This window comes from Dermacentor silvarum, chromosome 6 (assembly GCF_013339745.2).
Source record: "Dermacentor silvarum isolate Dsil-2018 chromosome 6, BIME_Dsil_1.4, whole genome shotgun sequence".
Classification (NCBI taxonomy): Eukaryota; Metazoa; Arthropoda; class Arachnida; order Ixodida; family Ixodidae; genus Dermacentor; species Dermacentor silvarum.
In genome coordinates, this window is record NC_051159.1 from 8,055,057 (window position 1) to 8,073,868 (window position 18,812).

An 18,812-nucleotide genomic window follows, 5' to 3' on the forward strand; every position below is an offset into this window, starting at 1 on the left:
CGTTTCTTTTATCTTTCCGCCCCTCTCTGTTTTCCTTTTTTTCTTTTACCCGTGTAGCGGTCATTCGGATGGCATTTCTGCATTTCTCTAATCCTCGTATTGTTCTCGTTGCTACTGGCCACTCGTGCGTTGCGCTTCGATTCCTGCTCGCTACTGTGGCAGCTTTCGTCTACCAATGACGTGCTATAAGCCGAGGCCTGTGATATCTCGTTTTGCTGGCGAGAACAGTGGCTGCTCTCAGAACAAGGGTGGGCGGGTTATTATTTTATACTCCTCTACCCTCTCCATAGTCTGTGGCAGGACATTGTGCGAGATCACATACATAATTTCTGCTCACAAGATTTAAAAGAGACAGCTCAAAATACTAGCTTACTATCACAAGGAAGAAACTAAAACGAGACGCAATACACATCGGCACAGTAATGAAGAGGTCTGATAATAAATCGCAAAGAAAAAGTAAGAGGATCGAACATATTACCAGGAAGAACGGGAAGCATGTAGGTAGTGTATACAGTGGTTTCACACATTGAAATTTTGTTTCCTTTGAATTGTTAGCCGTTCATTGAAAGTTCGCAGCATAGGAGCCGCGCGTCATGGCGAAGCGTGTCGGAGATATCGTTTCACGATGCAAGTACAAGGCATGTGCCCCGACAACGCCAGGTGACGAAGTCGCCACCTGTTAGGGCCAATTTTCGCTCGAGCCGCACGCCACACCGCACGCCTGCCGCACGCGTGCGGTCGCGGGAAAAATTGCACATGTCGGCACACTAGCGCAAACATTTCGGTTTGCACTGGGCTTGCGCATGCAGTGTAAACCGAAATTTGTGCACGAACCAGTGCGCGGCATGTGCAGATTTTCGCAAGACACACGCGTGCGGCAAGCGAGTGGTGCTCGAGCGTAAATCGGAACGCCGGTGCGGGTAGCGCACGCCGTATACTGCTTGGGCGCGTATGCCCTCTTGTTCTGGTATGACGCAGTCGGTCGAGCGCAAGGCTCAGAATCGAGGTGGCCCATCTTGGATTCCCGCTGAGGTTCACTGGTTATTTAGTTGCCTATTGTCACCTACCGTTGCCATAATAGCGGTTGCGATGGGCGCGCACTCTAATAGATCACAACGTGGTGAACATACACCAACGGGGAGGATGCCGCTTACAGAAAGAGAGAGGTAAACTTATAAAGTGAATCTTTCTTCGCGAACTTTCCAGTGTTTCGCGTGGCTGCCCGGCTGTTGGGTCGGTCGCTATCTCGGGGTATATATTTGTGGATCTATTTGTAAACGTTATATGAAAGTACCCGTGGAGTGGTTAATTTATACAACCCTTGTATGCTGACCAAGTACGCGCACCTCTGTCTTCCGTAATACATAAATACATTTAAAAAAACTCGTTACAATAAATGTGAACAAATGATGTCGGCTCACAGGCATCCCTAAACTAACCGATCTGTTACTGTAATGATGAAATTTAACGGATTGCTTGATTTACTTGGATTTCTTCGATTTATCCGGTCAGTATGCGCCCCTTGGCAGATCCTTCAGACTGGTTATGTCGCACTATGATTCCCGCGTAAAGCCTGAACGTATGATGTCAGGTCACTGCTACCGCTAAAGCACACCGACGCGTTAATAAAATTGTGAATTATATTTCGCGAATTCATTGATTCACTTATTGTCTTTGATGTTCGTCATTCTGTTTGTGCCACTGGGTGTGTGTCCGTTCTTCCCCAAACCTCCAGAATGATCGCTTGACAAGACTTGTTGTTGCGCTAGTTGGTCTACGATCGATGGATGGATGTAAAGCTTTAATGAAAGTCCTGAGGCACGCGCGACTCCCACGTTGGGACAGTCAGGCCATGCCCGACCGCCGCATCGTGGGCCCTCTGGACAGCCCATAGTTGCGCCCCGGCATCGGGACCCTTGATAGCGGAGAGCCACTTGTCCTCATTGATTTGTTCCGTGTCTCGCAACGGAGGGGCAACGATAAATAAAAATTAAAAGAGCGCAAGAAGGGCACGGACAAGACTGGGCAGCACGAGCGCTTGTGTTGTTCAGTCTTGTCCGTGTCCCAGTGTGGCACAAGAGGTACGGACGCCCGAAGTATGGCTTGGCACTTGTCGTACTTTTCTCTGTACGCACATGTCATCACCATTCCTCCTTCGACAAGCATCATGCGTCGCCTTCGTCATTATGACGTGACGGCATCCGCCTGAATTGGAGTTTGCAGATCCAACGTGCGTTGCACATTTTATTGGCGCACAAAGTCGCACCGGGGTGCTGCCCGCAGGCACGCCTCGGTCGCGGGTGGAGCCCTCAGTCTAGGACTTCATGAACCGCAGCCGCGCGGTACGCTCTCCTGGCCAGATCGAGCTGGTCCCGGGAGTCAACACCCGCTGGACAGCAAAGCTTGCCATGGGAAGCGCTGTCGAAGGCACGAGGCGTACACAGGCAATATCCTCGCGCAGTGGAATATAGTTCCGGGCGTACCTACTATCTGATTACAGTGATTAGTGACAGGATTAGAGGATTTTGTTTTTTCTTCGTGCATGATACGTTACAGCGATATTTGTCATGTAAGGAACCTTGCGCATGCACGTCGTATGCCGCGAAATGAGCAACCGCTGAGCAGACGACGCACAGCGGACGAACACATCTCGAGGGTCATTCGGCTAAGGAGTCCTGCAGCTTGCACAGTGCCGCAAACGACTTGTGAGATGGAGTTAGCGTTCGTAACGTTGACGTGTTGTCGAGCAAGAAATTTACGGCATCTACAGGTATACAGCGGCTGCGGTCGGTAGTAGCAGTGCACTGTTGCGCGTTAGGGTGTGAGTTGCGCGGTATTGAGTTTATTAGGAGGCATACCCATGTGGTGTGGTAAAACGTGGCCGGTGCGTTGCAGTCGGGACTAGTGTGCGGAAGGATTCAACGACAAAGATACCCTTTACTCACTGAAAATGGCATGCAGATCTTCCTCAGCCAGCGCGCTCTCACCTGCCACTCCGTACTTGGACGGCAGATAGAGATGAAGGATGACGAGGCACACAGGGCGGACGATTTTGTAAAAAAAATGCGTGACGTCAGAAAATGCATGTCTCGTCCCCACGTCCCTGCATGCACCGAAGAAGCACTAGTCTAGGCGTGCATGCGTTTGACCCGTCGCCTTCTGGTGTCGCAGGCCCGTGGCCAGAGCTGGCGGCGTGACGCCGTCGGGCGCTGACCGAGGGGCGCCATGGGCAACCACGTGATCGTGACGTCGCGCACCTTGCTGTGGACCTTGCTGACGGTGGCCACCGCGCTGTCCATGCTGGCGGCCGTCATTACGCCCACCTGGCTGGTGGGCGCCCCCAAGCGGCCGCTCATCCGGGGACGGCTCTCCGGCGCCACCATGCGGCCGCCGCAGCTCTACCGGCCCTCCATCGGTACGTGCGTCGAGTTGTGGCCTCGCAGACATATACAAAGAGGTGTTTGGCCCGCCTACTTACCTTCGTGATCTCTCTTATAATATACACATATAGGAGAGACCTTTATGAGAGATATGTGATATGTATGTGTGTGATGACGACATTCATGAAATGGATAATCACAGATTTAGTGTAAACGTTAGAAATTCAGCGGATTTAGCGGTAAATGCGAGAGAATTGTGTTAGCATTACGTCGCACCCCTTTGAGGTCCCGGGTCCATGATTTAACACGCATTCAACACATTGCAGAGTGTTGTTCAGGAATTCACTCGACGAGCAAACCACCGTCATCTGCAATATATATATATATATATATATATATATATATATATATATATATATATATTTAGCCGACATTATCCACAGCTACCTTGGTTCTCCACGAGAAAAGTAGAAAGTTACCTATCAAGAAAGGGGTCAGACAAGGAGACACAATCTCCCCAATGCTATTCACTACATGCTTAGAAGTATTCAAGCTCTTACTGGGAAGGCTTAGCAGTGAGGATCAACGGCGAATATCTCAGCAGCCTTCGGTTTGCAGATGACATTTTCCTATTCGGCAACAATGGAGACGAATTCCAGCAAATGATTGAGGACCTTAATCGAGAAAGTGTAATAATTGGGTTGAAGATGAATATGCAGAATACAAAGATTATCTTCAACAGCCTGGCAAGGGCAACAAGAATTCAGGATCGCCAGTCAGCGTCTAGAGTCTGTAAAGGAGTACGTTTATATAGGTCAATTACTCACAGGGGACGCTGATCATGAGAAAGAAATTTACAGAAAAATAAAATTGGGTTGGAGTGCATACGGCAGGCATTGCCCAATCCTGATTGGGAGCTTACCACTGTCGTTCAAAAGAAAAGTGTACAATCATTGCATTCTACCGGTGCTAACATATGGGGCGGAAACTTGGAGGTTAACAAAGAAGCTCAAGAACAAGTTAAGGACCGCACAAAGAGCAACGGAAAGAAAAATCTTAGGACTAACGTTAAGAGACAGGAAGAGAGCGGTGTGGATCAGAGAACAAACGGGGATAGCCGATATTCTAGTTGAAATAGAGCTGGGCAGGCCACGTAATGCGTAGGATGGATAACCGGTGGACCATTAGGGTTACAGAATGGATACCAAGAGAAGGGAAGCGCAGTCAAGGTCGGCATAAAACCAGATGGGATGATGAAGTTAGGAAATTTGCAGGCGTAAGTTGGAATACGCTAGCGCAAGACAGGGGTAATTGGAGATCGCAGGGAGAGGCCTTCGTCCTGTAGTGTATATATATAATATATATATTATATATAGCCGACATTATATGCCCTGGTTTGATTCAGGAAGCTATTTTAGAGCGCAGCTCTTATGCCCTAACCAGATGTACGCGTTGGAAAACGTCCGCACGCGCCGCGCTCACTCGACGTCACGTCGCGTCCGATAGAGGAAGAGGGCGCGCACCCAAACGATGCACGAGTTGCCGCGCGTCCCTGCGCGTTTCGTCGCGGCTGCCATGTTCACCTACCACACGCGCGGAACGACGAACACAAAGCACGCAGCTTGCCCGGGCTTGCCTGCACGCCGCGCGAAGAGTCATTCCGGAAGTCACGCTGGTTCGCCGTGGTCACGTCATAGTCGTTCTGTGGTCACGTGAAGAGCGTCGCGCGGGCGACGTGGTGGCAGCTTCCGGCGCGGTCGTAAAAATTCTTGCAGTGGTAGGTGTCCACGCCGCAACGCGTCCACACGCGACGCAGTCTCCGCGCCTGATGCCGTACGCGCCCAGGCGCGATGCGGCGCGTGCGGCCGCTTTCCAACGCCTACGTCTGGTTGGGGCTCTAGGCGCCCGTTCCCGCGTTGAGCGTCGACGTAACCGAGTTAACGAGCACAGCGAAGGATAAAAGAGCGAACGCGAGCGCAGCGGGCGATGAAAGACGACGATAGCGAAGAGAGCGGGAGGAGGAAAGCGGAGGAGGAGGGTATGGGGAAAGCGTAAAAAGAAATGCGTAGTGCCGCGCAAGACAGGCGACGACCGCTTCGGAATGGGGCCAGAGTAGCGCTCCGTCGTCTGTTCACCGATGACATGCGGTGAACGCGTCCAACGATACCATATATAAAACAAAGCGCTGCATGAGCGGAGGTCTGTCTGCGGCGGCTGCTGTGAATTGCGCCCACGCGTCACCCACGCGCTGCCTCTTGCGATCTCCAGATTAGCGAGGCAGTCACGCCACACTTCGCTCCGTTTGCAACGTGCCGCGCGACACAGATTGTCCGCGCCAGCCAATATGTCGCGAAATGAAAACACGTATAGAGTTGCGCTCAAATTTCGCTTGAGGGAGCATCGCAATCGTCGGTGATTTTTTTTTTTCTCTTTTTTGTTGTGTTACGCAGAACAGACGTGCGCTTACTTGGTCAGCATACAAGGCTTATATAAGCCACTTCGCGGGTACTTTGCTATAACCTTTGTATATATAGCCACATTTCATGCCTTCACTTTTTTCCACTTGGGCACTCCTAATGCTAACGCATTAATATGTAATTAAGGGCCTGCAATCGAGGTGCGACTCAGTACGTGTCCACTTGTTGTGGTACCACTAGAGACAACTGGCCGCCGAGCGCGGAAGAGTCTTAGTCACAGGCGTGCGCTGTCAAAAGCTTGGAGCAGTGCGTCCGTCGCCTGTCGTGAGAACAGCGAGCCGCCACCCCTGTAGCCTGCCTGGTTTGCGCCACCATCGCGGATGTGCAAGGTGCTGACGGACACGCCTTGGCCCGGCCAACGCGGCCATGGTGGTCTGAGTGCGCGATCCCATGGCATCACCACGTCGAAGCAAGCTGCGCCAATATGACATTCCACTTGAAACGCGCTGTTGTTTATGGAAGCCGCACACTGGCGATATTTATTCTGCCGTATCCGCGCGTTGCGGGCAGTGTCGAGCGTCGGATCGCTTTGCTTGGCACCGTGTCGGATACCATATAAAATTAGTACACCCTCTTCAGGCCATGCGTCCACCCCTTTGGACAACATTTTTAACCATTTTCAAAGTTGTATATACCAGGAATTATAAGCCAAATAATCTGCTGTTACATCAAGGTAGCTGCCGACGACATCATGTCAAGCGTGTAATAATTCTATTGGCACTGGTTTTTGGGAAAATTGATACCTTGGTTGAGAGTTACTGCTGCATCGTCACCGAGGACGAAAAATGAATGCGTTGTAGATTTCAGATGTCACCACATTACGCGGCAATCCAGGATCAAAAGTCAAGTTAATTTCAAAAGTCATGGTGGATGTATAGTACATGGTAAAAAATATTACACCAGGAGGTGCCAGAGTTTAGGAAAAAAACTGATGTAACATCTGGGGCGTGAAAGCGGAGTTCGATCGACGATTTAACATCACAAGCGAGGAACTGCTTGTGATGTTACATCTGCAGCTATGCGTTTAGGAAAACAAAAATACGCTTTTATCGGGCTCGCTTCCATTTATCTGGACTTTATGGGCTCGCTTCCACATATATGGAGGCACTGATGCGAAACAGACCGTTTGACAGTACGAACTGACTTTAAAAGATGTCGTGTAACAGATTTTGGTGGATATGAAGATGCTAACGAGGGGGGGGAGGAGGAGATTTACAAAACATTATAGCAATGCTACGCTTAAACAAGTTCCATATATTTCCTCGTGCTTCGGATTTTATATTGGTGATAAAAATTTTATATAATTGCTTCCGAAATTATTTTGAAAAAGGATTAAAGACAAGGTACCCATTGGGCACCGAATGACAGGAGTTTAACCTCCTCAGACCCTGCGACAAGCCAGTGATGTAATTGCTTTTCAAGTCGGTTCATTTATTTATTTACATTACTCTTATTTTACTAACGTGAAACAAACGCTTTTTTAACTACATTGGTTAGGCGCTGAAGCTAGTATTTTCATCTACGCGGTTAAAATAACTGCCTCCTGCCTGGCCCTCGCACCATAAATACTCATTTATCATCAGCATCATCACGTTGCTTGTCAAAGCACAGAGGTGAAGGTGTAAGATGACTTAGTAGGTTGGCGTGTTGATACTGAATGCATTCAAAACTCACTTCGCGAGTACTTTTCATCATCTGTGACGACACAACGGTAGAGATCAAATTTGGGTAAACTTAAATGGCACACGCGTTAAATTACGTTGTTACCTGCAAAGCGTGCTTCGCCGCATAGATTGTTCTTCTGCGGCGTAGTCACCTTTGAAGGGTCCTTATGATAGCGGTTGCGATGTTACCGCGATTGTTCTCGTTTATTATTATTATTATTATTATTATTATTATTATTATTATTATTATTATTATTATTATTATTATTATTATTATTATTATTATTGTTATTATTATTTTGATGCTAGCTCTATCCCTTTCCTATTTGGAGATTGTCCAACAACATTATGAATGTTGAGCGTTGTATTCAGTTACACATTCAGTTACTTAAAGAGTACTCAGTTGTCGTGACTTCATTTCTAATCTAACCCCGTACTGGTGATGTATCGCCGGAATTGAATTACCTATTGCTCTAATGTTCTGTTTTTAGAATTCAATATTTCGCTGATACTGCTGGTGTGTAATATAATGCATCATGCCTTCTGCATTTATTATTGGGCTCTTGAGTAGGGGAGAAGGATTCTACAGTGGAGGCTAGGTAGAGAGAGCTCTTTGGTTAAAATATCTCTGCTAGCGTGTGTCCTACATGATAGTACTCAGCGTGGAGACGTGGAATTGCAGTGAGGCCTCAATATAGAAAATTCGGAAGACAGATCGATATAAGAGAGAGAGAGAGAGCAAGAAATATGGCAACTTGTTCTCGTGCGAGCACTGATCACTTACGTGTCCTTTTGTGAACAGAGGCAAATTGCGATTCTGCTAATGAAACGGCTACCATACGTTCCACGTCCTTGCTTCTTCAAGTTCTTTTTTTTTTTTTTTGTATGTAAATATGCCCAGTTTACTCTTTGTTTGCTAAATTTTCACTCTCTGTGTCGTTGTGTTTCGTTCTTCTTTCTTTAAGAGCAGCGGACAGAAGTTGAACATTCACTGACAATGACATTGAATGTATCAAAAAGGCTGCAAATAGCAGAAATTGTTCTTGGGCTAGCCAATTCACACATAAAGCAATAACTGTAATGTTAACACGAAGAGCGCAAGAAAGGTAAAGGGGGAGAAGCTACATTCGCGACTGGTTTATTTCGGCGAGGAAGAAAGCAATATAAACTGCGAAATATGCTAAAAAATATGGACGCGGGGGGAGAGAGTTTTACATTCACTTTTTTGTCATCAGCCAATCACCACTAATAATAACCGGTGCTCTATCGACCGAGGGCCATGGGGTGTGGTTTTAAATGAGAAAATTTGCAGGCATTGGGTAGTCACCTGATGCAGGACAGAAAAGAAATGGTCGTTTATTGGTAAGGCCTAATTGTTCTGCAGTGGGCATAAAATAGGACGATAATGATGATGACTGAATGAATGAACATACTCCTGCTAAATAAACGAAAGCTTTTTTTTTTTTCCTCTCTTTTTCTTTTTCTTTTTTTACGCGTACTTTTATCATTCTAATATGTTAGTGTCGTCACTCTCTATATTTTCCCAACTAGCATTAATCCGAGAAATGTCTGTGCGCTCACGTTTTCGTGGAATTAATTGCGTCCGTGAATTGCGTCCGTTGCAGGCCTGTACAATAGGTGCGTGAAGCTGCACCAGATCGACGAGCTGTTCACGGACAACTGCGCGCCATTTGTGACGTCACTGTCGATGCCGTCGGACGAGTTCCCGAGTCCGTGGAAGGCGTCGCTGGCGTTCTTCGCCATCGGACTCGTGCTGATGGCGATGACTGTGCTGTCCGCCGTGCTCGGATGCTGCGTCCAGAGCGTGCTCAAGAAGAGCATCTTCACCGTTTCCGGCACTGTGCAGGCCGTCGCTGGTGAGCGCATCCGTCGACCTCATCAACTGACGGTCGAGCGATCGCTTCGACAATTGCTTTTTTTTTTCCCCGTTTTAAAGCAACCGTAGCTTTCTTCGACTCTTTCTCCGTTCTGGCCCGGACTTTCTTCGCTAATGGCGTTTGTCGCCAACTGCTTCGTTTCATGCTGTGGTTTCACTTCGCGCGCTATTCGCAGGCAGTTGTATTTTGATTCGATCCGCGACACTTCCCACTGAATACCTACTTCATTATGTCAAAAGCACCACTTGTGGACGTAAGCTCTTGTAAAATCATATATTATTTGCGCATCGGTCTGCTGAACGTATGCGACGCACTATGTTTCAGTCGTGAGCGCTGCGCCGTGACCTCTGGTCGCAGAAACGTGTCACTCCGCTCGTTCGGTGGGCCCAAACTTTCGTTATTTCGATCCTAAAATTGGCCTTGACTCCTATGGTGACCCCTATGGTCGCCCCCAATAGCGACGCCTTAGAGGCAGCGTTTGTTTCGGCGGAGCTTACGGCACCGTCAATGTGTTAAACACACGCCGTCTCCCGTCGAAAACGCCATCTTCGGCCTGCCCTAGAATTTTTTAAGCAATAGCCGTAGCTCACAATGTCTGATTACGGTATTTACGCGAGTCTTACGCGCTCTCCCCCCCCCCCCCTTTTTTTTCAAGAAAGAAATCCGATCAAGAAAGAAATCAAGACATCAAGAAAGAAACCCGATCGGTGCGATCGGATTCGCGGCGTTCGTATGCTTTACTGCATAACACGAGTGTATTGCGGCGAAGCTGACTTTAGGAAACCGGCCGCTATTGTGCAGCACATATTAAAACCTTGACCATTTTTCCTTCTTATAAAATCCGGTGCACGTGAGATTTAAATTAAATTATGGGGTTTTACGTGCCAAAACCATGATCTGATTATGAGGCACGCCGTAGTGGAGGACTCCGGAAGGTTTCGACCACCTGGGGTTCTTTAACGTGCACTTAAATCTAAGTACACGGGTGTTTCCGTATTTCGCCCCCATCGACATGCGGCCGCCGTGGCCGGGATTCGATCCCGCAACCTCGTGCTTAGCAGCCCAACACCATAGCCACTAAGCAACCACGGCGGGTCACGTTAGAATTCTACTTCATTTAAGAGCTTTAATGATATTTCTGCGTTAATTTTCTACTTACGCATGCGTACATGGAAAGTAGGCGTGCATTTCATTTGGGGTTAGACTCTGCCAGACTCTGGCAAATGCTGCTAAGTGAATCAGCGGTGTGCTTTGGCATTTTTTCGGCATCTTGTTTAATTCGACCTGCCGAGTAGCTCGATTAATTTGGTCGGTCTCTTGTCAGGGTCGAATTAAGGGAAGTCGACTGTATGTATGTATGTCTGTATGTATGTACGTATCTATGTATGAACAAAACTGATACTTCGGCTAGTTGGTTGAAACGCATAATTTTAGCAGCAGTGCAAACCACACACAAATACACAGAAGAAGGACCACATACACAAAAAATTGCAACCAACAAATTTGTTGCTGAATTCAGAAACTACTTAAGTGGGTGAAAGGCAACTGTTCAGTAGGCAAAGAAAAGCGATTATCGGTTAGGAAAAAAACAGTAACCGTTCCGTACTTGCATCGCATGTCTCATAGCTTGCAAATGTGGCCCTAAGATATGACGTCATCGTAGCGTTGTCTGCCCCCCAGTAAGCTATCTAGAATTTGAAGATCTGTGCAATAAGAGCCGGTAGGTACTAAGAAAGAAAGAAAGCATGTGTGGTGTCAAGCGTAGACAACACATGCCTTGCAAGGTTGGGGTGGTCTTCTCCATTGCTACGACATGTGGAAAATTATATATTGGACAAACTGGCAGATGCTTAAATGTAAGATTAAAACAACATAAGCAATCTTTTCGAACTGTGGGATATCCCAATTTAACACAACATGTTAACAGAGAGGCCTTCGTCCTGCAGTGGACATAAATATAGGCTGATGATGATAACAGTTGCAAATGCACCCCAAAATTCAAACACACATCGATATTAAAATAGCACAAAGATCAGTTCACAAAGGAAATACAGGAAGCATTTTTCATTAGAAAACTGAAGGAAAGTTGTATGAGCATGCCATCTATCACAGTTCATGACTGTGAGTTTGATTTAATAAAACTTGACTTTGATTTCTTGGATGCGAGGCTTTGATCACTGCTTTTGTCTCTTTTGTTTGTTTGTTCTGTCTTTCATTGCGAATATGTGGTTTTCTTCTTGATGTGTATTTATTCATTCTTCTTTTCCAGTTAAGTTTAGTTGCGACTTCAGCGCCGTGTTTTCATAGTCCTTCTTCTCTGTGTTCGTGTACAATTTATGCTGCCATTCAAATTATCTATGTATGAACGTATGTGTATGTATGTATGTATTGTACACACCGGTATGTGTGTATGTGTGTACGTACATGTGGGCCCCTAATTGGCGATGCAGGATTGATGTTCCTGCTTGGGCTGCTGCTGTACCCAGCTGGCTGGGGCACTCGCAGAGTGCACACGGTGTGCGGCCCACACTCGGAACCCTTCATGCTGGGAGGCTGCTCTTTAGGTGAGAGCACAGAGGCCATTCACTCTGCAACTGTGCAGGGAAGGTGCACCTTTCGCACGTGAACTATGGAGGTGGTGGAGTTTAACACATTCTTTCAAGATCATCCTCGAAGTCTACATTCCAGTGTGGCATGGCCTGTCAGAGAATCACCAGGGGGCCACAACATTTTTACACATTCAGACGATTTTGGTGTTACTTTCATCCAAATGTAGGATCTCTTATAATCTTCATTATTTTTTTACCATTAGATCTTGGGTGTAGTGCTCAGAAGTGTTATTGCTTCGACTGTAAACACATTCTGTTTATACAAGATGTTTTCACGTAAGTGGAACCAAGCTTCTTAAAGGTACTGTCTACCTCTTAAAGGACTGACTGGTTTTGAATTGTCGTGGGAATGACTGGACTGTGTGTCACATTGATCGAAACAAGCACACTATTATTCCGTAAACAAGGAATTGTATTTTTAATGTGGCTTTGAATATGGTTTAAAAATTACATGTGGTGTTACTTGATGGTGAAACAGTGTAAATGAAACCTTGTACCATCGCTTGGACCTAAATTCCACGCATGGCAATTTATCTTGCTTAGGTACATTGCTTAAGGTTGTATTTTATGCTTCTGCTAACTTTTCCTTGCGTCATGGAGTAATAATTTGTTTCTCTTATCCAGCTTGTGCATGTTGCAAAGTGGTGCTACCCACATGTAGACGAATGGAGTGATGCACAAGTGTGCCCTCTTTAAATGACTATGCGCACCAGTGTTACCTGAGTGAATTGTGTTAATTGAAGCAATGCAATGGTTACTGTTGTACCGAGGATGTTTAAAATGTTTACTTTTAAGGTGTGCCAGCGTCTTCACAAGCAGGCATTTATTACTATAATATGCCCGCTAAAGTGTTACACAAAAGGCTTGGATTTTGCACCAGTGCCATCAAAAATAGACTACACAGACTGCACCTATAGGAAACACTGAAAATAAATCTATGCCTTATGTAACCAAGTAAGTGCTCAGGACGGCTGTTAGGGTCATAATTTCTGCATTTAACAAAAAGTAACCATTCCTGTAGAAACCTTATGCGCTTTCAGTTTCTCACTTTTTCCAGCATGGCATTGCCATTACACCCAGTAATCAGTGTTGTAGGTGCCAGTACACAGTTTTACCCAGTAATCAGTGTTGTAGGTGCCGGTACACAGTTTTAAGAGGAGTCTATGCAGATTGAAAAAGTCTCCTTCAAACATTTCCACTCGCCTCCCAATAAACCACTGCACCTTGAACGGCGAGCTTTCTATTGCACTACAAAATACTAGGAAGCCCTTGAAAAACGTTCGACAGTTCCTTTGAGTGGTATTAATAGGTGAATATAGCCAACAGCATATTGTTCACAGTGGTCTTGAGCAACTTCAAATATTCTTGCAATGTGCTACCTGTCCTGCAATTATGATGCCAGTGGAAGGACCACATCTTGCAATGATGAAAACAAGTGTAATTTTACTCCTGAGGCACGAAATTGTACCTTTAAGCTGGCACAGAAAGCTGTGCAAAATGGCATGAGGCGATGGTTTGATGAGACATTATATAATACAATAGGTTCACATGCAACTTTGGCCTCACACAAATCTCTACACCTTAGTTGTTGAAAAATTGCACCCTGCTTTGTGCAAGACAAGGCCGTTTACTGAAAAGTGGTCCTTGTATGGGCCTTTGGTCTTTGTAGTATTGTCACAATCACCTGTTACACATAGCGTAAGTAGCTCAATGCAAGCGAGTGAGTTCATTGTAGACATTGTTGACATGGAAACTGTTGCAGTGCAGTAGGCAAGGACAGAGTGGGAGGAACACATAGGCACTGTACTTCCAACTGAGTTTATTTTAAAATATGCCGCTCATTGAAGCATTGAAGCTGAATTGCTGTAAATGTGGTCTTCTGCCACAATACTAATTGAAAAGCACTCCTGTGAAGGACTTCTATAAATCTTCCAAGAAATTAATTTGTGAGTAACGAAACATGGCCTGTTTCACTACACTTTTCATTAGGAGGGTTTGGCCTTAATGTGAGAAAACTCGGACACATCACATGGCTGTACTTGACATTGCATGTGGACACCAAGCATGAACTGCGATCGCTTGAAGCGCCTTTCCTGTCACATAGAACCCATGGTAGCCTTCACTTGATGTAGTTTATTGATCTGTTGGGTCTAACATCCCAGAGTGACACAGAGGCTATGAGAGATGCCACAGCCAGGGCCCCAAATTATTGTTAACCCGCTGAAATTCTTTACTGTGCAGCTAAAGGATCGTGTGCAAGTGTCTCTGCATTCCACTGAAATGTAGCCGCCACGTCCGGTAACCTAACTCGTAAGCTCACACTCGGCAACAGATTTCAGTTCGTTCCTTTCAAACACAATAAAATAGACCGCGCAGATATTATCCTAAATTTATATTGTTGCAAACGAAGACAATTTTTAGAGCTTTAGGTAAACCACTTGTTTAATCACTGTGTATGCCACCATCGTGTGTCGATAATTAGTGTAAGCTCTAGGGAGCAGAGGAATATATGTTCGACAACAAATTTTGTAGCATCGATGTTAATAAATAATTTACTATAAATAAGGTAGGTACGAGCAGAAAATACGTCATGGTGCCGATGTTGTAAGTTCACTATCGCTGGCAACTGTCGTCCTGGCGCCGCAACTCGAGAATCGAACGTCTGCATACATGACATTTTGCCAATTTTGTGCCTGTGCGTGTGCAAAATTTAGGTCCTCCTTTTACACTGAAACAATGACCACCATACATTTGCATTTGCTATTGGAGTGGGCAATGACTTGATCTGGATCTACGCAATGTTATTCACCATAATGGGCACACGATATTGATTGATCGAATCATGGGGCTTTTAAACACCTGAAAGCAAGACTGGGCTGCTGTAATCTCCGGTTTAATGTCGACCACCAGGAATTCTTTAACGCACACCTAAATCTAAATACATGAGTATTTTTGCATGCTAATTCCATTAAAATGCAGTCGTCATGGCCTGGTATTGAACCTGCGACCTTGTGCTTCGCAGAATGCCATAGCCACTGATTCACTGCGGTAAATTGGCACATGATGTGGCAACACTGTCTGATCAACACTGTCCAGTCATGTCCAATGTTTTGCCAACACTGGACTGTGAATGGTATACGTAGTTTCTTTGGCTAGGCGTTCACCCAGCATTCATGTTCTGCCAGGTTAATGGAGCAGAGTCTTTTCAGTACTGTCTCTAATGCATGCAACAAGCTCCTTGACCTTGGCAAAAGGGTCATCAGAAATGGTGCAAAGCCACGCTGCAAAACGAAGCATGTGCAACAATTTGTCGAATATTGGAGTGCTGTGATCTACCAATTATCGCTTTCCTGTGGGCAGCTAGTCAGTGATAGACATCTCAAGCATGCATACTCGCTAAAAGGTTCAATTAGTGGCCATCTAACCAAACACTGCAAGAAATTAACAGCAAACCCATGCTTTATGAGTGCACAGTTTTAGGCAAATGTTATATTGAACAGTACGAATGCGAAATTGTTGAAGCCTTCACGATTCATAAAAGTGTTGAAAATTGTGAGCGTACCTTCAATATCACTACACTGCAATGAAATCGTGCACCTACCCTGCCAATGACATCGCTCTGTTATAAGTGATGTCTTATGTCCTTGTTTGTTTGTTTCCTTCTACTGTTTGCATATACAGTATATAGACCACTTGTAACCGCTTATAGTGCAGGACCGGATATAGTGCGGTCTTTTCAGACTCCCGTTAATTTTCCCATAACACTCCATGTATACACGTATCGCTTATAGTGCAGTTGCGGGAAACTAAATACCTGTTACAGTGCGGCTGCCTGGGAGTACGGAAGTCAGCGCAGACGGCAAACAGCAGCCCCAAGGAGTGCTCCCGGAAGAAATAGAGACGAAGTGGAGGAGAAGGGCACATGGTGCAAACGAACAGCCAGTGAGGCTGAAACCAGAATCTTGAGTGCGAGTCCGTGAAATATCACGGCGCGCATAGCAAGCGAGGGCCACGAAACTGCCAACGCCGGCCAACGCTCGCTTCACGATAACGGCAGTAAACGAAACTTCAGGGAGCGGGCGGCACCGGCACGGCATGGCGAAGGGCGCACGCGGAGACCGTGGAATGTGAGGGAGGAGGGCGGTAGGGAAGCGGATTTCGCCTCAGCAACTCCGCCGCTTCGGTGGCTCCCCTTGCCCTCCCTCGTAGCTCCCTCACTTTCGACTGTCACCGTGCGCGCCCGCCGCCGTGCAGGCGCCGCCACTCCAGCCGGCCCGGCGCCAGCTCCTCGAAGTTTCATTTTCTGCCGTTATCGGGAAGCGGGCGTTTGCCGGCGTGGGCAGTTTCGTTGGCCGGCCTGGGACAGCGCCGCTGCTTCCCTCTGCGCCGTCGCCGCAGCGTGCAAGGTCAACACTTCACTAGAAAGTAGAGGAAGCATAAAGGAGAAAGAAGGATTGACTGCCATTTTTCTATGTGTGGCTACGGTAGCGTGGCTGAGACATCGGCACGTACATGCATATTCCGGCGCAACGCAGAATCGGCGACCTTGCCATTTGAGAGAGGGTGAAATTTCCGCCGCGTTTTTTTTCCCTTTCTCTCTTTTTTTCTATCTTTTTTTTTTTTTTTTTTTTTTTTGTTCGCGCGCGACATTGAGGGGGGTCTCCTAAGTTTTTACTCTATGGCGGTGCCGGAGCAATGCCGGTCGGAGGCGCCGCCGCGTGATTTCGTTCGAATTCACGAGATTCGACTGTCAATTGAATGCAAACGTTCTAGCCGCATTCCTCAACTGTCGCAAACGCGTGGCGGCTCGGTGCACATGTTTTGCATATGTGCGGGCCTTGAAAATTGTTGCTTTGGTTATAGTGCGGATATTTCGCGACTCCGGCGACTTACGTTATAAGCGGTCTACGCTACTTCCACTATACTAGTAGATGTCGGCAAGCAATAAAAATTGGTTGTTGTCGGTGCCATGTTTGTCTCCTCTCATCGTCATCCCATTTTTTAGTGTTGTTCCTTTCGAGCTTTGTAATGTGCAAACCAGCTCGATTCAACATGCTACTGCAAATGTGTGCTTATGTTTTACTTGCGTTCTTTCCCAGGCTGGGCCTTCTACCTGGCCATCGGGTCCACGCTGGTCACATTCGTCTGTTCAGTGTTGTCTGTCCAAGCCGAGGTTTCCACGTCTAGCGACAAAGTGCAGGACGAAATCCTCGAAGGAAAAAACCTCATCTGCTTGCTGTAGCTGCTGCCAGTCCATCCCAGTCGCACTTTTACGGCTTTTGCTAGAACGGACTGCACCGTCCCGTTTGTGGCCCACTATCATTTGCTGGTACCTACTCTGTTTGGAAGTGAATGTTTCGGTTATTTTTTTAGTGAATGGCTGTGGAGCTCACATTTGAAGTAGTTGCTCGTAAGCGTGAAAAGCTGCCATCATTTTTCCTGTGTTCTTCAGAGGATTCAACCAGCAATGCCGTATTTTTGCGCACATAACTCCCGCCCATGCATATAACATACAAGTAGTTACGACTCTCAGACTGCTTCTTTTATCTTAATTCGCAGACATAAATTATGTAAATACAGTCGAATCTCGTTAATTCGAACTGCCGGTTTATTCGAACTGACGCTCTGGTCCCGTCAAAGTTATGTGTATTTCAATGGGCGAAAACGCTCGGTAATTCGAACGCGAAAGCATCTGCGAGGGTTAATTCGAACATACCGCGGACCGACAATGCTCTCAGCAGCGCGCCGAATAACGCGGCGGCGTCCTGCTCCGACACCCCATAGAGCAAAAGCTTAAGAGAGACCCCTTCATGCAGCGGCGGAGGCCCAGTCCGGCCAACGAACTGCCCACGCCGGTTCATGCAGCGGCGGAGGCCCAGTCCGGCCAACGAACTGCCCACGCCGGCAAACGCTCGCTTCCCGACAACAGCAGAAAACAAAACTTCAGGGAGAGGCCTAAGGGTACGGCCACGCTAGCGGCAGAAACGCGCGGCAACGCGTCATGCCACGGGGCGGCAAAAGCGGCAGGAATCGGGGGTTTTGCGGCGTGCCGCGCGAAATTTCTGCGGCAAGTGCCGCGAGATGAAGAACCAATCAAGAGCGACGTGGGTGACGTCACGGAGCCATCACAACTGGGCCGCTATTTTGTAGCGATGCCTTTAAAGTAATAATACCTTTTCGCGCTTATCGCGCTTTGTCAGTGGTCAGAGCGACGGTCCGCTCGCGTTATCAACGTTGATATCGTGAGCGGACCGTCGCTATGACCACTGACAAAGCGCGATAAGCGCGAAAAGGCATTATGACATTAAAGGCATCGCTACAAAATAGCGGCCCTGGACCGCCGCCGGTCCGCGCCGGGTTTTCAATCGACGATCGTCGCATAGAGAAAGAAATTATCGTCGTCTCTCGCATGAAACAACGAGCGCTCGCGGTGTTGCTCGCGCGTTCGGAGAGCGCGGGAGATCTTATCGCGCGTGCCACGGTGGCCTCGCGGCAAGGCGCGGCATGACGCGCGCGTTATTTGCCGCTAGCGTGGCCGTACAAGCTGCTGCCGGGCCGGCTGGACCGGCGGCGTCGGCACCCACGCCGGCAAACGCTCGCTTCCCGATAACGGCAGAAAACGAAACTTCAAGGAGGCTAATCTGCGCTGAACCGGCTGTACCGGCGGTACCAGCGGGCGCGCGCGGAGACAGTCGAAGGTGAGGGAGCTGCGAGGAAGAGGGCGAGGGGAGCCACCGAAGCCACTACCACCGAAGCGCAAATCCGCTTTCCTGCCGCCCTCCTC

General features: G+C 47.4%; 2 protein-coding genes across 2 annotated transcripts in view; one reads left to right on the forward strand and one right to left on the reverse strand.

Moving 5' to 3' along the window:
* The window catches only part of LOC119455274 (LHFPL tetraspan subfamily member 2a protein), a 130,253-nt gene extending 112,401 nt beyond the window's left edge, over positions 1-17,852 (forward strand). The window contains exons 2-5 of the mRNA XM_037716677.2: positions 3,172-3,415; positions 9,147-9,398; positions 11,870-11,983; positions 17,128-17,852. Of these exons, the coding sequence (XP_037572605.1) occupies positions 3,226-3,415; positions 9,147-9,398; positions 11,870-11,983; positions 17,128-17,270 (699 nt within the window). The 5' untranslated portion in view covers positions 3,172-3,225 and the 3' untranslated portion in view covers positions 17,271-17,852. The remainder of the gene's footprint in view (positions 1-3,171; positions 3,416-9,146; positions 9,399-11,869; positions 11,984-17,127) is intronic.
* LOC119456414 (putative deoxyribonuclease TATDN2) overlaps positions 1-18,812 on the reverse strand; it is a 362,817-nt gene that overhangs the window by 240,392 nt on the left and 103,613 nt on the right. The gene's annotated exons all lie outside the window — the stretch shown is intronic.